This window comes from Onthophagus taurus, chromosome 8 (genome assembly GCF_036711975.1).
Source record: "Onthophagus taurus isolate NC chromosome 8, IU_Otau_3.0, whole genome shotgun sequence".
NCBI lineage: Eukaryota > Metazoa > Arthropoda > Insecta > Coleoptera > Scarabaeidae > Onthophagus > Onthophagus taurus.
In genome coordinates this window covers 13,461,792-13,480,750 of record NC_091973.1, presented here as the reverse complement: position 1 = coordinate 13,480,750, position 18,959 = coordinate 13,461,792, and the positions used below count along the sequence as shown (strand labels likewise).

The 18,959-nt window shown below is 33.9% G+C and overlaps 2 protein-coding genes across 2 annotated transcripts; one reads left to right on the top strand and one right to left on the bottom strand.

Annotated features, from left to right (window-relative positions):
* Positions 1-215: 215 nt before the first annotated feature.
* Positions 216-2,395, top strand: LOC139431212 (glutamic acid-rich protein-like). The gene is made up of 5 exons (XM_071198849.1): positions 216-365; positions 608-983; positions 1,238-1,587; positions 1,629-1,679; positions 1,976-2,395. Exons 1-5 carry the CDS (start codon positions 216-218, stop codon positions 2,393-2,395), a joined length of 1,347 nt encoding a protein of 448 aa, XP_071054950.1.
* Positions 2,396-16,618: 14,223 nt separating this feature from the next.
* Positions 16,619-18,094, bottom strand: LOC139431211 (uncharacterized). Its single transcript, XM_071198848.1, has one exon. It carries the CDS (start codon positions 18,092-18,094, stop codon positions 16,619-16,621), a length of 1,476 nt encoding a protein of 491 aa, XP_071054949.1.
* Positions 18,095-18,959: the final 865 nt, after the last annotated feature.

Below are 18,959 nucleotides of genomic sequence, written 5' to 3'. Positions count from 1 at the left end.
AGATACCAAGAAGGCATTTGACTCAGTGTGGCATAAAGGTCTTCTATTTAAACTGGCAAGAATGAACGGTGCACCATCTCTAATATTATTAATAAACAGTTTTTTGTCTGATAGAACACTACGAGTAAGAATGAACACAAAATAGAAATTTTTATACTAAATTGCAGCCATTTATAAATGTCCATAAATATGGACTTTTGTATCAACATTGAAGCATGGCACAACATTTTAATATCAAAATCTTCCCTTTAGAATCGAACGAAGAATGTAGCTACATCGAGATTATCCGTCAATGTATACACACCTGTCACTTCTCCAGTCGCTTCGGATTATGGACAGGAAATTCAAATATGCGAAGATTGGGGGTATTTATTAGACTGTTCTTATACTCAAAATAAGCACATATTCTCAACATGCTGCTTAAAAAATCACACATTAACTGTAAATATATTCAGGCTTTTCTAAATTTATATACTATCGAAACTTACTTGAGGATATAACAGCTAATAAACACTTAAAAAGACAATTTTAATACAATAACAGACATAACCATAAGAAACTATTCACAACTAAAACACTTAAAAACGACTAAACTGAATATCGGGAGAAACAACAAGAATTAGTTAAATTAAAATGGAAGAAGCAATCGAATGATCATAAAGAGTGTTCGAAGAAACACTATAAGTCAAGGGAGAAATGTATCGATGATAAAATTAAAATTAACGATCAGAAAAAGATTGTTGATGACGAAATCGGTGATAGATTATGCCCACCTCCCACTATTTTAGATAAATTCGATTACCATGACGAACAGCGAATAATAAACAATGATTTATTAGAACCACCGATGCTTTGTGCCGTAACCGATGAAAAAAATTATGAGAATTTCCAAGATATTAATAAAAATAATAATAAGCATTGTTTTACCCCAGATTTAAATGATTCTAGTCCGGAAAACTTTTCGTCAAAAAAAAAAAGAAAAGGTGGGACGCCCAAAAATTCATTACTATCATGGAGTTTATCTACAACATAAACGTTGGTTTCTAATGAGGCTAAGAAGGGTTATGCGAGTGGATACCTTTTAGTGGCTAAACAAAGGTTACTTGAAAACAGTACGTTTTCGGATACCCCGCTGAGATTAATCGAAAAATCTAATGAACACAAGAAGGAGAAGAAACAAAAAATAGTGGAGAAATGTAAAATAAGGTCGAAATTGAAAACTCAACCTATGATTAAGTGTTATGGCAAGATGATGACGATGATGAAATTGAGGATAAGTTTAAGGAAGATAAATTTAAGGAAAATAAACTTATTGAAAATAAATTTAATGAAAATAAACTTAATGAAAATAAGTTTAATGAAGATAAGGTTAAAGACAAACTGAAACAAGAAAAATTAAAATTGGGTCAAGATAAACTAAATCAAGAAAATATTGGTGCAAATCTTCAAAAAAATTTTAAAAATGAAATGAAAGAGATTGATTATCGTTGTCTATCAAAACCGGATGATTTGGATAAAAAGGGAGTTTTAACAGCAATGGGAGGGTTATTTTACGCAGGAGAATTAAAAGCGGTTGAACCGCCCGACGTTCACTCCATAACTTTGAACGGGGGCTTTCTTTATTTTAGATTTTAGAAGTTTATCCAAGAAACGAAAAAGAATTAACGGTCGGAACAAGAGTAGTTGCTTATAGGAGTCAAAAATATCGTTGCCTTTATCCCGGAAGTGTGGCAGAACCCGATTCATCTACCTCAACATTTCTTTCTGTCTATTTCGACGACGGCGATAACGGAAAAATTCCATTGAAAGACATCCGATTAATCCCTTCGGATTATCCCTTCATGAAATATGACCCAAATTCTTTATCGAGCTTAAGCAAGAGTAAAAGAAGAACGTTAACAATAAAAGATTCGAGCGGAAAAAATTCGACTCCACCAACACCGAATCAAAAATTCAGGATCATTTCGAAATCCAGGAGAGGCACCAAACGGATTCCTCGACGTTTACTAATATTAATGATGACAAGGATGAAAAGGAAGTGGAAAACCAAGAGATTGAAAAGAAGGAGCGAAAACATCGGTGTACCGAGGAAAATTGTCAACACAAAAATAGGAAGCATAAGAAACACAAGAAACATCTTCATAAAGACGAGAAAAGCGATGAGAAAAATGTTGAAGTACTCAAAATTACTAATGAAGAAATCGATTTCGATTCGAAGAAAAGGTTCGAAAAAATTGATTCGAAAGAAATTAATGAAGAAAAAGATATTAATGATGAAAATGATTTTAATGTAGAATTAGCAGATGATGTGGTTGCAAATCCCGAAGATGAAATTACCATGGAGAATATCGAGGATACTTTGGATGAAAGCAGCAGGTATTTCGAAATAGACTAGCTTAAACAATTAAAAATAAAAATAAATTAATTAATTATAAGTACGAAGGCTTTCAGGAATTTTTCCGTTATCGCCGTCGTCGAAATAGACAGAAAGAAATGTTGAGGTAGATGAATCGGGTTCTGCCACACTTCCGGGATAAAGGCAACGATATTTTTGACTCCTATAAGCAACTACTCTTGTTCCGACCGTTAATTCTTTTTCGTTTCTTGGATAAACTTCTAAAATCTAAAATAAAGAAAGCCCCCGTTCAAAGTTATGGAGTGAACGTCGGGCGGTTCAACCGCTTTTAATTCTCCTGCGTAAAATAACCCTCCCATTGCTGTTAAAACTCCCTTTTTATCCAAATCATCCGGTTTTGATAGACAACGATAATCAATCTCTTTCATTTCATTTTTAAAATTTTTTTGAAGATTTTCACCAACATTTTCATGACTTAGTTTATCTTGACCCAATTTTAATTTTTCTTGTTTCAGTTTGTCTTTAACCTTATCTTCATTAAACTTATTTTCATTAAGTTTATTTTCATTAAATTTATTTTCAATAAGTTTATTTTCCTTAAATTTATCTTCCTTAAACTTATCCTCAATTTCATCATCGTCATCATCTTGCCATAACACTTAATCATAGGTTCAGTTTTCAATTTCGACCTTATTTTACATTTCTCCACTATTTTTTGTTTCTTCTCCTTCTTGTGTTCATTAGATTTTTCGATTAATCTCAGCGGGGTATCCGAAAACGTACTGTTTTCAAGTAACCTTTGTTTAGCCACTAAAAGGTATCCACTCGCATAACCCTTCTTAGCCTCATTAGAAACCAACGTTTATGTTGTAGATAAACTCCATGATAGTAATGAATTTTTGGGCGTCCCACCTTTTCTTTTTTTTTTTGACGAAAAGTTTTCCGGACTAGAATCATTTAAATCTGGGGTAAAACAACGCTTATTATTATTTTTATTAATATCTTGGAAATTCTCATAATTTTTTTCATCGGTTATGGCACAAAGCATCGGTGGTTCTAACAAATCATTGTTTATTATTCGCTGTTCGTCATGGTGATCGAATTTATCTAAAATAGGGGGAGGTGGGCATAATCTATCACCGATTTTGTCATCAACAATCTTTTTCTGATCGTTAATTTTAATTTTATTATCGATACATTTTTCCCTTGCCTTATGGTGTTTCTTCGAACACTCTTTATGATCATTCGACTGCTTCTTCCATTTTAACTTAATTTTAATTAATTGTTGTTTCTCCCGATATTCAGTTTAGTCGTTTTTAAGTGTATTAGTTGTGAATAGTTTATTATAGTTACGTCTGTTATTGTATTCTTATTGTCTCCTTAAGTGTTTATTAGCTTTTATATCCTCAAGTAAGTTGCAATAGTATATAAATTTAGAAAAACCTGAATATATTTACAGATAATGTGTGATTTTTTAACCAGCATGCTGAGAATATGTGCTTATTTTGAGTACAAGAACAGTTTAATAAATCTTCGCATATTTGAATTTCCTGTCCAAAATCCGGAGAGACAGGAGAAGTGCAAGGTGTATATATTGACGGATAATCTAGATGTAGCTACATTCTTCGTACAATTCTAAAGGGAACGTTTTGATATTAAAATGTTGTGCCATGCTTCATACGTCCACACGAGGTACTCAAAGTTGATATAAAAGTCCATAAATAATAATTAATTTTCAATATCGGTTGGTAGAAATGGCTGCAGTGTAGTATAAAAAGAATTTTTAAAGCTAGTTTCTTCATTGACGTCATCTTCTTTAGCTTCATCATCGAAGTCATCCTGTACAAAGGAATACTATTGCTTACTTGTTATACACAATACTAATACAATATAATATTAATTTTGTTACAATAATACTTAACGTGTAGGGAACTAGAAAGAGCCAGGAATCTGCATTAGAGAGAGATCGTCCTAAAAAGCAGTTAGTAAAAAGAACAAAGACACTTGTTAATAGACGTAATTAGGTAGTAAATAAGAAACTAGTGTTTTATTGGGATATACATCAAATTTGGCGACGGAGATAAAGAAAAACAAAAGAAAGAAGTCTTCAAGGTCAAAAATAGAAAAGAATGACAGGCTTTGTGAGGTCCATTGAGCACTATGATGTAAATCATGTTGAGACTTATGTTAAACGGCTGGAGCTATTATTAAAAAGCAATGGAGTCGATAAAGACGAGGATAATTTAGTCTTTTACTAAATCAATAACCCTTGTTGGGTAGAAATAGATTGAATATTATAATTCCTAATTGAAAAAACACTTTTTTACATCATTTCAAGTTTTCAGTTGTCTAAAAAATTTAGTTTACTATTGTTCTCAACTTCTATGTTGAATTTTATATTTTTGTGTAGTAAAGTATTGATGTAAGAATGAAAATCTTAAATTAAATTCAAACTGTTGTTATTCCAAACTACTAATGTGTCATCGACATATATTTGCGCCATAAAATAATATTATTATTAACGGTGTTACTAAAGAGAGACCGTTCAAGGGAGATCCCATGGGAAGACCTTCGTTAAACTGGCAAAAATTTTGTTCAGTGCAAATCTTTAATAGTTTATAAACATGTTCGATCTCGCTTGAATTAATTTTGTCTGTTAGTATAGTTTTAGCTATCTGTAAAGTTTCTTCAATGGGGATGGTGGAAAGATTAGTATTATCAAATGATAATAAAGTATAATTTTTAGGCAATGATAAATTTTGTAAATTATTGATAGTGTAACCTGCTTTAAAATTAATTACTTGTTTAAAAAATTGAATTAAAAATTTTGATAAGTTATATGTACTAGAACCGATTGACGAGATTATAGGTCTAATTGGATAGTTATTTCAATAAGGAATAAACTAGAGGAATTTTTGGATTCATTGGTAGGAAATTGATAAACAATGAGTGAATTAGTTTTAATTTTTTGCTTAATCTTACGTAAAATCTTGTTTTCATCTAGGCTGAGGTGTTAAATCATGAAATACTTTGCCTACAAATTTCGGAGGTGGAGTATTTCGTCCCACAAACGTCCTCTTAAAAGCTTTTATGGACTTCCAGATTTCTGCTGCAGAACTATTCTGATTGAGATTTTCACAGTATCGTCGCCAACCGCACCTCTTCTTTTGTTTTAAGAGTTTTTTAGAGTACGTCATGCTTTTTTTATACTTCAAATAACCCTCCAACGTTCGGTTTGCCTTGTATTCATTTAGAAGATCTCTTCTCTGATCAACTACTCTTTGGCAGTCTTTATCCCACCAAGGAGGAGGAGGCCTACAATTTATGATTTTGAATGGCTTTCTCTTCGAAAACACTTTGTCCGAGGCAGAATGTATACATTCAATGACAAAATCAATTTTTTGTTCCACATCATTCGGAGAAGAGGAGTCTCTTAGCGTTTGCTTAATATGTTTTGAGTAATCCGGAAATTTATTTGTGTCAATTTTCCATTTTCTTGATGGCTGTACTGAATTCCTATCGTAGTTGAGTAAGAGCGTCATCATTATAGGAAAATGGTTGGATGTATAGGAGTCGTTTAAGACTTCCCATGTGATTCTAGGAGCGATCGGGGATGATACCAAAGTTAAATCGACTGCAGATAGTCCTTGCCCAGGATGGGTTAAACGTGTTGGTGTTCCATCATCCAAGTAAACAAGGCCCACCTCATCGATAGCTTTTACCAAAACATTGCCCGCGTTATCATTTTTGTGTGAACCAAAGCATTGTTGATGAGCATTGAAATCTCCACCAACAATGCAAGGAAACGGCACCTCAGACAGTACTCGTAGATAATGTTCTAAGGATATCCGGCAGTCACTAGTTCGATAAATTGACACAACTGATATATTTGAGTGCATCAATGTAATTCCGCAAACGTCTAGTTGTTTTATTTATATACTAAATGATAATATTTTATATTGTAGACCTTTTTTAACAAAGATTGCAATCCCGCTGTAACCATCGTTTCTGTCTTTCCGTATGATGTCAAAATGTCTATTCGTAACACTACATCTATCTCTATACCAAGTTTCTGAAAACATTTCAATGTCAGTAGAACATTCCGATAATAAGAAGTCGATATTTTCTCTTTTTGCAACAGCAGATTGACAATTCCATTGTAGAATCTTGAATTTTGAATTCTTACCACCGATCATTCCTTTTTGTTTGTTTTGTTTTTAATTAAATAAAGTAAGTAAAAGTTTTTATAAAAGAATCCCAGAAAACACTTAGAATTCAGATGTGTCTGTTGAATATTCTTCCTGGGAAGTGCTAAGATAGACATCACCTTGTAAAAAGGCTTTATTTTTTTTGCCAACCGTTTCATTCTTCCCTTTAATGTATTGCTTTTAACTATTCTAATAGCAGAGAGAAATAAATCTTTATTACAGCTATCGACCTAATGGTCTTTCCGCTGATCTAATAGCATTTATCAATACCTCCAAAAAGGAGTCCAAATCGTTGGTGTATGATAAGACAACCAGATTTGCTTCCTGTTTACCTTTGACCTCCGTTCGAATCTTACAAAACTTTTCATAATTAATAACTTGAATATCATCATTCAAAAATTGGTTGTAACTCTGTATACAGATGTGAATCATCCGTGCTTACGTCCGTCTTGGTTTTTTGAATTTTCTGTCATTCACAACTTTTGTATCTGCGCTATGAGGGCCTACGTCTACATTACTGTCGCTGATTAATGATTCAGATCCAGAAGTAGAGGAAATTTGACGCTTCAACGACTGTGTAGGTTCTGGCAAATATTTTGGACTTTCAGTCATTACAATCGACTGCTTGTCCTCTGGGGGTTGATTCACTTGCTTATTATTTGAGTGTCTTAATGGTTCTACCTGTCGTATTGTAGTTTTAATAATTCAGACCCAGAAGTAGCGGAAATTTGACGTTTCAACGACTGTGGACGTGTTTATATTCCGAGTTGTTAACTCCCGCACCAATAAAATTACTTAGACAGACAATTATTCGTTTGGCAGGAGATACCAAACGTCTGGCCTATATAAATTGCTTATTTAACATAATTCCCTGTTGTTCTTTTACGAAGGTTTCCACCAGCAGACGCATCAGATGCATATTATATTGTTTGATACCCGCGATGCCAACAAAACATTACGCGGACTGATTAACTGACCGACCCCTATTATAAAATAATTTTTTTGATTACCCTCAATTGCATCAAAAATTATTGCTTGTTCTCTATCAGGGAAATTGTACCGAAACAAATGACGAATTACTTTTGGTATTTGTGCTTAACGATTTGACAACAGCAGAATAATTCGTTCGATTACCTCCGTCCACGGAAATAATCGTCGCGACATCAACATGCTTCTCTGCTGTGAGATCAACCAACTGGCCCAACTCCGCAGTAGACCCTCTTCGGCCATCCCCGCTGCGCCGACTAGCACTCAAGGTCAACCATCATAAACCAGGAGAATTAATGTAACCAACCAATTCGTAAAAATTCAATTAGTAGAGAAACCAAAACTGAAACCTTTGAAAAAAGGAGAACGAAAGAATCGGTACTAACCTTTATGCCAATAAGCGAAAAATAATAATTCTCAACCAAAGATAAACCACCTAAATCACTCGATAAAGCTGGGACACAACACCACGTGTGCGTTCTAATCGCTGTTGTGAACCGGACTCCACAAGGATGTTTGTAACTGACTTCATGGGCAATTTGAATGTTGTAGAACAGAATCAAACCCAAGTTGACAAACCAGAGGAAGATATTGTGGCCAGTATTACTTCATTCGTTACAGAATTACAGAATCGAAGAAGAGGATTACCTTCAACTATTAGAGAATTTTGACGAATTTTAGGTAGAAAATGAAGATTTTGAGGTAGAAGACGAGTTATAGCCTTCAAATACGAAAGCAAATATCAATTTGACACTTGTTATACCCAAAAGAAGAATTGTACATATTGGTAAAACAGATCTGGCATGCATTTAATAAATATCATAAAAAATTGTTGTCAACAGAACCATTCATTTTTAAAAGAGTGGCGGACATGGTTGCACAATCATCAAGTCTACCTAAAGAAGTGACCACACAAATAGTAAGAATCATGTCCTATATGTACAAGACTTCATGATTTAAAGCAAAAAATTTAGTATTAATAAGGTACAAAGAAAAAATAAAATTAAGAAATTTTGGAATAATTAAAGAATACCTATCCCTCTTAAAAATCGATGATTTTTTTTAATTGGTAGGAAATGACTCAAAAGATGTGTTAATGATAAAAAAAGTGCGCAAAAGTGCAGTACTTACCGAAAAATCACTTTAAAGTTGCGATTTGACGTTTCTTTTTGGAAGTTAAAAGCAATGTTAAATATGCATTTTCGTATTAGATAGCAACAAACTGTCCAGCAACAAACATGTATCCGTAATTTTCTATCTACTTTCTTAGCTAATATCTTTCTTATTATTAGAGATAGCGAAAAACTAAATGCGCCATTTAAAAGCTTGATTCTTTCTCTATCTAAAACTGGTCTTTGTCTGTCGATAAGTAATACTAAGATCAATCTGCACTTAAAGTACAAAGCGGTGGCTCTGTACTTAGATTAAATAGCTTAAAATTACAAAACTTCAAGCCTTTGTGCAATTGTTATCAAACCGAAAAGCAAAAGTGCAGTACTTACCGAAAAATCACTTTAAAGTTGCGATTTGACGTTTCTTTTTGGAAGTTAAAAGCAATGTTAAATATGCATTTTCGTATTAAATCCTAACTTGAAATTGTTTAATTTATACCCACGCACTAAATAAAAGATTATTTTCACTAAACTTATTAAGATTACAACATATTTTCGGATGAAAACCTTATTTCTTAGGCTATCAATGCATAATGACAATTACCTGTCGTTAGATAGAATTGTTTCTACCAAATGTGTGTTAATAGACTTTGTGTTAATAGATTGTGTATCAATTGATCTGTCAAACGGCTGAAATATCTTTATGTTGTAAATATAAATGATAAGTATAGTAGCTTATTTAATAGTAATTTACTTAAATTAAAATAGTTATTAAAAAAGACATGTGTATACATGGTTACAAAATAAAAATAAATAAATAACCCGTGTGACGATAGCAACAAACCTTCCAACAACAAACTTTTACCCGTAATTTCCTATCTATTTTATTAGCTGATACCTTTCCTATTATTAGAGATAGCGGAAAACTAAATGCACCATTTGAAAGCTTGATTCTTTCTCTATGAAATCGTCGGTCCTCGTTTGCCGATATGTTGATATGAAGATCAATAAAAGATGAAGAACACCGTTCTGTACGTAAAATAGCTTAATATTACCAAACTTCAAGCCCTTGTGCAATTGTTATCAAACCGAATTTTAAAAAACTGTGTTCACAATAAGAAAGAACGCTCTTTAATATACATATCTATATACAGAAACGTTTAATTGCTCTACCTCTAAACAACTTTCTTATTTGATATGAGGAAAACTATAGAAGTATATCTTGAAGTTATAGACTTGCACAAAGACGTTTTTGTTAAAAAATTACCAAATTCACACGTTTTAGCTACTTTTAAACATTGTTGGGATCAATAACTCTCTTATATCACCAGGAAAAAACTCTATAACCAAGCAGCGATCGCCGCGTGTTATACACCATTAGAAAGAGCAAAAAATTGTAGATAGGATAGATCTATACTTTTATAGTTTTCTCCCTATCAAATAAGAAAGTTGGTTAAAGGAATAGTAATTAAGCGTGTTTGCGTGTAGGGATGTATATTAAGGGCGATTTAAGCATGACGCCGATAGATATTTACCAACGAAAACCCGGACTAAGATAATTTAAAGAGCGCTCTTTCTGAATGTGATAATAGTTTTTTAAAATTCGGTTTGATAACAATTGCACATAGGCTTGAAGTTTGGTAATTTTAAGCTATTTAATCTAAGTACAGAGCCACCGCTTTGTACTTTAAGTGCAGATTGATCTTAGTATTACTTATCGACAGACAAAGACCAGTTTTAAATAGAGAAAGAATCAAGCTTTTAAATGGCGCATTTAGTTTTTCGCTATCTCTAATAATAAGAAAGATATCAGCTACGAAAGTATCTAATACGAAAATGCATATTTAACATTGCTTTTAACTTCCAAAAAGAAACGTCAAATCGCAACTTTAAAGTGATTTTTCGGTAAGTACTGCATTTTTGCGCACTCATTAACGCATCTTTTGCGTCATTTCCTACCGATTAAAAAAAAAACATCGATTTTTAAGAGGGACTGCTAATCTTAATATATGCCGAAATTTTTAAGATAATAAGCTGGTTTTATTTTACCTTTCTACCTATAGAATAGTTATTTAAGATATAAGTGTGAAAAGTAAGATTTTATTTTGTGTGTGGAGATGATTGACAAACGCGTGTTATGTGCTCTTTGAATGATTTTAATTTATTTTTGAGTAACGTAATTAAATCCAGTAATGTATATTGGGTTACTCGCTTCTCATTAACCTTTTAAAAATCGCGCTAGTAATTGGCTTCCGCGCATCATCACTTTCTGGGCATAAGCATACCTTACATTCATCATCTACCTTGGACACAAGTTTTATATATACATAGGTTCCTATACTGCAATACTTTGATTTTAAGGTCATTCTCAAGGCCATGTTTAGTGAGAGCTGAAGTGTCTTCTCTGGTACAAGGGTGGGCACTACCCGGGTAATTTGTTGTTAGAGTACTCGTTACCCGGATACATTTAAACGACGAAAAATACCCGTACCCGGGTACAATATTTGAGTACCCGGGTATTTTGAATGTAGTCGGGTATTTTCGAAGTACCCGGGTATTTTGAATGTATTTTAATAATATAACAACAAAATATAACAATAAATTTAAATATGGTGGGGATATCATCATAGATATGTGCATTGAGAAATTGCAAAGTAGGTTTTCAACCATTTTTCTTATGAAGAGCTATGATTCCATAGGCGCGTGTGTATTGTAACCTAATTTTAAATTGAGATGGTTGTCAGGTATGAAGAACCCAAATTTAAGCATTGATGAAATTAAAAAATTTATAGTGCGAGCAGCAGTGGACTTAAAAGAGGACGACGTTGAAAGCTCGCCTGGGGAGGAGAATAACCTATGAAAGTGAAGTACAAAAAAACGTTAAGCAAACTAAACATTATGGACCAAAAGTTGAGTTAGAACTACTACGATATTAACGTACAAATTTAAACATTATTCATGATTACCCAACATTAAAAAAATTGTTTCTAAAATACAATACCGCATTACCATCATCGGCACCTGTCGAAAGGTTATTCTCATTGGCCAACATGGTCCTAACTCCAAGACGCCAAGCGCTATCAGACTACAACTTTGAAATATTAACATTATTGAATGCTAACAAACATTTATTAGACTTTAATTTATTATAATATACAATATAAGAAAATATTTTTTGAAGTATGTAGTACAACCCAATTATTATTTTTATTTACAAGTTGTTGCTCATTTTTAACACAATCGTAACTTTTTTTGAAATACCCGTACCCGAGTACCCGCTAATAGTACCCGGGTACTGTACTCGGGTACTTTAAATTATAAAAAAAAAATGTAAAAAGTATCCGATACCCGAATAGTATTAAAGTACCCGTACCCGTACCCGTTACCCGAGTACTTTCATTCAGTACCCGTGCCCACCTTTGCTCTGGTATAACATAAATCAATTACTACTTTAGTTTCCCTCAATTATTTTGTGATAAGTGAATTTATGTCAAAAATTAATACCACACTAAATATATTAAAGTAATTCAAATTCGTTATTTTAAAAATTTGAATTATTTCCCGGTATTATTTTCCGCCAATTACGTAATGCGCAGTATGGTCACAGAATAACCAGATGTGACACTGACGTCGATTCTTTTGATGTTGGCAGCATCTCGTTTTATGACCTCGATTTAAAATCCGCCATCATATCGCGAGGATCCGTAGGCGCGATAAACGCACAATGAATGAGAGAGACAACTTAATTTACCACCAATAGCAGCCATACCTTGCTTCCTCGCATTAATATGACGTCAGATTTGGTGGGATAGCGCCAGTGTCACTTATGGTTATTCTGTGGTATGGTTGCGTATAAACCTAGACAACCCCTTATATACGAACATTGCCTTGAAACGGATGTAACTATGTTGTTTTAGAGGGCGTCCAAAATGGCGTCTCGAATTCGAATGGAAAATTTATCAGGGTCCTCAAATTTACAAATCAATAAAAATCACCAAATTCAATAAAAATGCACAAAACAACTAAAAGATCGAACCCTGAAAATAATATTTAGTAGAATATTTTTACCTTAAGTTATTAAACGTGTAGCCGTGTTGATTAAAACGGAACCAGGAACGCCGGAACAAATCACGCCAATAACAATTGACCAGATTAGTTTAGATCTTCTTGTCGATTTGTTCTACGACAAGAAGATCTCCAAAACCAATTATTGAGATACTTCAATAAAAATCTTCTACAACCATGCGGTTAAGCTTTACTAAAAATTACGCCAGTGTACTACACCAAGGATCGATAACGAAAAAGGAAGAGGAAACGCGGTACGGATTAATGATATCCGCATCCCCACCCCTAACGTTAATAGATCTTACAAATATCGATAAATTCACCAACGAAACCCATGTTACATAGAGTTAGTTCTACTTTTAGTTAAACAAAAATGTACAGTTCTGTTCAGATTTAATGCGAATCGGCCACTGTTAGCTCCGACATGACGCTGGTACTGGAAGAAGACGGAGACATCTTTTGTTTCTATTCAATACGATTTCTGAGACTAAAGGAAGCCTAAAGGTACCCTTTTCCTTAACCCAGGTAAAACCATCCCAGTTTGAAGTGGGCCAAAGAATGGATCACCCTTTTTTTAAATGTGTTAATTTTATTTTATTTTAAATCTTTTTTAATATTTTTAAGCACAACAAATACACGATTTTTTATATGTTCGTCTAATAAATGATTTTAGAGTATTTCTATAAATAAAACGTCAGATAAAATTCATTCATGACCGGGTAGCTGTAAAAAAAACCCTAATTACGGAGCAATTGACTACAACACGGTCACGATTTGCCCGTGAATACCTTAAGTATAATTGGGACCAGTCATCTTCACAGACGAAAAAATCTTCTGTTCATCGGACGACCATAAGAAATTACTATAGCGAAGAGATGGAACCCGCTATAATGCTAATCATGTTCAACCCAATACAAGAAGTGGACACATTTCCTTGGGTTATTGGGGATGGATGATTCATGGACCGGGAGAACTGACCGAAATTAAAGGAAGATTTAATTCGATTGAATACATTCGAGTGCTGGAGGATGTTTTGATACCACCAGTAAGAACCTGTATCCAGAAGGGATCATCACGATAGTCCACGACAATTCGCCCGTGCATTCTTCAAGAATTGTTCATGTTTGGTTTGACGATCATAATGAGGTTAGGCGAATACCCCAGCCAGCGTGGTCACCGGATCTAAACCCATTCGAAAATCTATAGACTTTGGTGGAGAAACAGTTCAATAAAAATGCCAACTTTCCTTTTCGCAATGTGGATAATCTGCGCCGCAACATTACAGTTGTGTGGGAATTGTTTCGCGGCAAGGATGTATGCGAAAGATTAGTAAATTCTATGTCCACCAGATTGCAATGTTGCATAGAGAATAATGGGTATTACACAAAATACTGATATTTGATGGTACCGAGAGATCAAAAAAGCCGGTCCGCTAAAAACTACTTTCCCAAGGGCTTGATACCAATACTTACTGTCCTCGTCACAGCCTCCTCCCATCTCTACTTGTTTTTAATTTTCAACGTTCTTATTGGTCGACGAGGTGATATCGATTTTTAGTTTCAATGGTTTCGATCAGCTGAGCTATACTACTGTTCTGTGAGCTGAGCTCAGAGCAGCTCAGAGTCGTGTTCTTGGTTTTGGCGTTTGGTGTTTTCAATATTTCATTATGAATTTATTGCGGTTTTATTTAATATTCTGTTTTTATTAAGACAAAATTTCTTCTCCAATCTTATCTTCGAAATGGAGTAAAAGATCAAAATGGGGTATGAAAATATTGAACAAGTCTTTGTGTAGAGGAATTTAGGGAGACATACCTGGAAAATGTAGTGAATTACTATGACATAACATACTAAGACATTAGGAAAGTTGTCAAAGTGCTTTGTTACAAGAATTCATTGAATAATTACATGATGATGAATTGGAAGGATTTTTTCAACATGACAATGCAACTGCACGAACAAACAAAAGATTCCTTTATGAATTTTATGATGATTGAGTAATCGGTAGAGGATGTTGGCCACCTCGCTCACCCGATCTAACCCCACTAGATTTCTTTTTATAGACCTTTTATTCGGTCATTTCAAAAATTCTGTCTACAAAAACCGTTTACACAATGTTCAACAAATAACTGCAGAGCAACATGTACAGGTCTTCGATAATATGAAAAGAAGAATCACTTTATGTTTAGAAAAGAATGGTCAACATTTTGAATTCGTTTTATAATAAATAAAACTTCTAAACCTTTATTTTTATAATGAAATAAAAGATCTTTTTTTGATTTATGAAATAAATTAATTACAAAAGAATAGTTTAAAGGGTTTTCTTTTTATTAATTAATCCTTTTTAATTATTTTCATCATAATTTAAATTTACATCCACCAATCTAACTCCAGAGAGAATTTATTTCGAATTTTGTTTAACGAGAGTGACATTTCTAATTTTGTGCGTGTGAGTTTTTAAGGTTATGTTTACTAAACTAAAAGTTTCCTCCCATTTCCCCACCACTATTAAAACAAGTGGAAGGAGGGTGTGACCGCTGTGACGAGGGCAGTAACTATTGGTATCAAGCGCTTGGGAAAGTAGTTTTTAGCGAACCGGCTTTCTTGATCGCATTGTATAATGGACCGTATGAAATTCTCCCCAATTAGATTATTATAATATTTATTATATTTTATATGTATAATAATATATTATATTTTTTGTTATATAGGAGTGTTATGTTTTATTATATTGATATATGTATAGTTTATATATAACTTATTATCAATATATCATTTTCATTTCTTTTGAGGTTCGACGTATTCTTCCACTGTATTACCAAAGTAATACAGTAATTATTAGTAATTATTTTCATTTACTACAAGAATTGTGTAAAGTAAATGAATTGCTTATACCAATTTATTTTCTTAATTTTTCTTTGTGATTCAGTCATCTTGGCCATAAATCACACCACCCTGCTTGCCTGTTCGGAACTTTTACAAGACTACAGAGCAGGTAAAACCGAATTGAATGTCTCGTGAACGTAGGTCGTTTCTAGCATAATTTTATGCCTCTACGAGCGGCTCTTTTCGCATTATATCTGAACAGAACTGTACAATCATCTAGCGCTGAATAACAATTAAAACTAAACCAAGTCTTAATATTAATTCTTCTCTATAATTATCTTTCAACTAACATTTCCCGCCGTTTGATATTATTAATCTTTCTACACAAAGATGGCACCTCTGCTGTTAGAAATCTGAAATAGAGATGCGCATTAGCAGAGAGAATTGGATACGCAATATTACGCGAGCGTAAGAAAACTTGGAGTCGCTTCCAGCTCCAGTGAGCTCCCAGTTATTGTGAATATCATCTTTAACATCAAACACTGTCATGTGAATCAAACCACGTCTGGAGATGAACTGAACTTTTATTATTTTCAAAGCCTGTTTTATGCAACAAACTTAAACTTACATTTAAATATAACATCTACCTTTCTTTATTTTGCTTTTCGTACTGTAAATTAATTACTAACTTGACACTAAGCTATTCAAACTAATTTTAAAAGAAAACTTTATTAAATGATAATAAAATAAAAACTAGAAACTATTCCGCAGTATATCTATTTGGCGTCGAATAGTTCTGCCAAAACTTGAAGTTTTTTGATTAAAATTATATTATTTAACTGTTATTTAGAGTTTTTTTATTAAAAGGACGTTTTAATCATTTAACTTTTATTTAAAATTATAATTTATTATATAAGATTTTATAAAAACGGAAGCGTAACTTGAACACCGCGTCGACGATTTGAGTACTTCGTGGAGTCGGAATTACAATTCCTCGATATCGAAGTACTCGCAGTTATTTATAATAATTAATTGCTGACGCTTCATATTCGGCAATTTCAGTTGTTAAGGGGCAGCTACATTTGGTAACTCCTCCCGTCTTAAAGTGAGCCAAGGATTGGGAAAGCTTCTCTCCGGGACTTGGGTTACTGAGTTGTCGCTATCCTGGACTTTTTTCCCCTTTCTAAAACAAACTAAAATAATGATTACAATAATTATGGTCACGGTTCCAATGAGCGACGTCATCGAACTCCCTAGACTGAAAAGGTGGTTGGTTCTGAATTCTCGTAGTCTTTGGTCTAGTTCAGTGAGATTGGTTCTCGCATCATTGATTGTTGCCAATTGGAGATTCTTCATGTGGATGTTTTCCAGTTGCCAAGGTGATTTTTCTTCAGGTATGGTGGACAAATTTACAACGGCCAAATGGAATTGACGATCTGGTAAATTGTTGGTGGTGGTGCGTAAGATTTCTTTTCCCAGGTGGACGCTACAGTCTGGAGTAATTTGTATTAGAAGATTTCCTTCCAGTGGACGAACTTCCTGACGATCTTCGCACACCATTTCTCCTGTTGAGTTGGCTTGAAACAGTATCCATTCCGATTCGGTAGGATGTATACTTTCTTCCTGTAGTCGAGATGTTTTCTTATGAGTACACATTGATATGGGAAGGTGTCGCAATATTTCGTAAGCGCACGTTGGTCGTTTGCTTGTATCTAAACTTGTAGCTTGGCATAGGTATTCTTCGCGTTGGAATTCTTTACATTTGGTACCGGTCGTAAAGTACTTATCTTTATTTTCTGCTAGGTACGGTTGGGGGATGTTGAGAATAAGATAATGGGATTGTTGTTTAATAGGTAATGGAATTAAGTGATAATACTGGTAGGTTGTCATTTCAATTAAAGGAATTTGTAACAAGAAGGTGAGAATGTGGCCCTTCATGTACGCTTTTACTGTTATGGTCTTTTCTATTTGGTATAAATTATCATCTGTCGGAGTTAATAGAACTCGTTGTTCGACTATTGAAGACTGAATGAAACGTAAATCTTCCAACAGTTCGTGTGCCGGGATGATCGTCGGGTGGTATGTTTGCAGTTTAGCGAATGTCTTTGCTATTGCTAAATGATCGACGATTATTAAGGCAGAGTTAACGGCTACTTGTAGTGACGTTTGTGCTCTCATCAAAAGATTAAAGCGCGCCTGTTTATCACCCTGATCTTTAATATGTTGTGTAATAGTATTTATACGCTGAGCTACTTCATGTTGATTTTCTTGAATAGTTCTGATGTTATCTTTGAACATTTTAATAGTTCCTTGTGAGAGATGGATTTGAGCCTCTACTACTGTTGCTAATTCCTGTTGGTTTGATCCTATTTCTGTTATTACTTTGTCGTACTTCTCAGCATCTTCTGCATCTAAATTACCAGATACTGCTTTTATAATTGAACCCAAGAAGTTCATTGCTCCTCTGCGATATCTGCTTGTCGGGATGAGTTGTTGTTTTCCAAAGTTTAATTGTTGTAGCAGATCTTTGATATTCCTCATAAGGGTCAGGAATGCTGTTTGCTCGGTACCATTTTCTATTGTTTCCACAAATTTCATCAGTTCGCCATATTCTTTCGTTAATTTGTCAATTTGTATCGCTAGTGGTTCGAGGTCACATTGTACCACCGTTGTCCATTGGCTGACCTGGTTTTTGGCTGTTCCCAGATGTAATGGAAATAAAGGGCCGTCTAACGTTGTTATTCGGACCTCGGGTCTTGCCCAGGAGCATCTGAAACAATACCGTGTTTAAGATGTCTTGTATGGTATGTTTGTACTCCTCTTCTAGTTTGAACTTCTACTGTGCTATTATCATTTACTTTGATAATGGTGTATGGTCCAAAGTAGGGTTTGACCATTTTATTGCTTTTCGTTATATTTTCTACGTATACCTTTTCTCCAATTTTCCATGTTGAAACTCTTACTTGTTCTTGTTGTTTTTCTTGAGTTTTTAGTTTCCTGTTCTCGTCTTTTTTCTTTAAGCTTTCGTACATAATTGCCATTCGACTTTTATGTTTGTCTATAATATCTTGATACGTCGGGGCATCGTAAAATAGGTCGAGTGGATTTCTCGTTTTTGTATGGCCAAAAAGTGCTTCAAATGGAGTCATTCCTGTTGCGCTATTGATGGTGTTATTGTACGCAATTGTAGCAGATCGAATTTCCTTTTCTTTTGTTATACCGGGATCTTCATCAAGGCATCTCAGATGTTCTAGTAAGGTAGAATGGAATCTCTCTACATTAGCTTGACTTTCTGGGTTCTTTGCTGTACCGAAGTGCAAAGTGATTCGATGTAATACGGCCAATTCTTTTACTACTTGGTTGTTAAACTCTGATCCTTTGTCGAAACGAATTTCTCTCGGGATTC

Coding starts and splice junctions, on each gene's coding strand:
- LOC139431212 (XM_071198849.1), top strand. CDS start 216: ATGGCACAACATTTTAATATCAAAATCTTCCCTTTAGAATCGAACGAA. Junction 366..607: donor CAAATATGCGAAGATTGGGG/GTATTTATTAGA, acceptor GAATATCGGGAG/AAACAACAAGAATTAGTTAA. Junction 984..1,237: donor GTCAAAAAAAAAAAGAAAAG/GTGGGACGCCCA, acceptor CCTATGATTAAG/TGTTATGGCAAGATGATGAC.
- LOC139431211 (XM_071198848.1), bottom strand. CDS start 18,094: ATGAGGAATATCAAAGATCTGCTACAACAATTAAACTTTGGAAAACAA.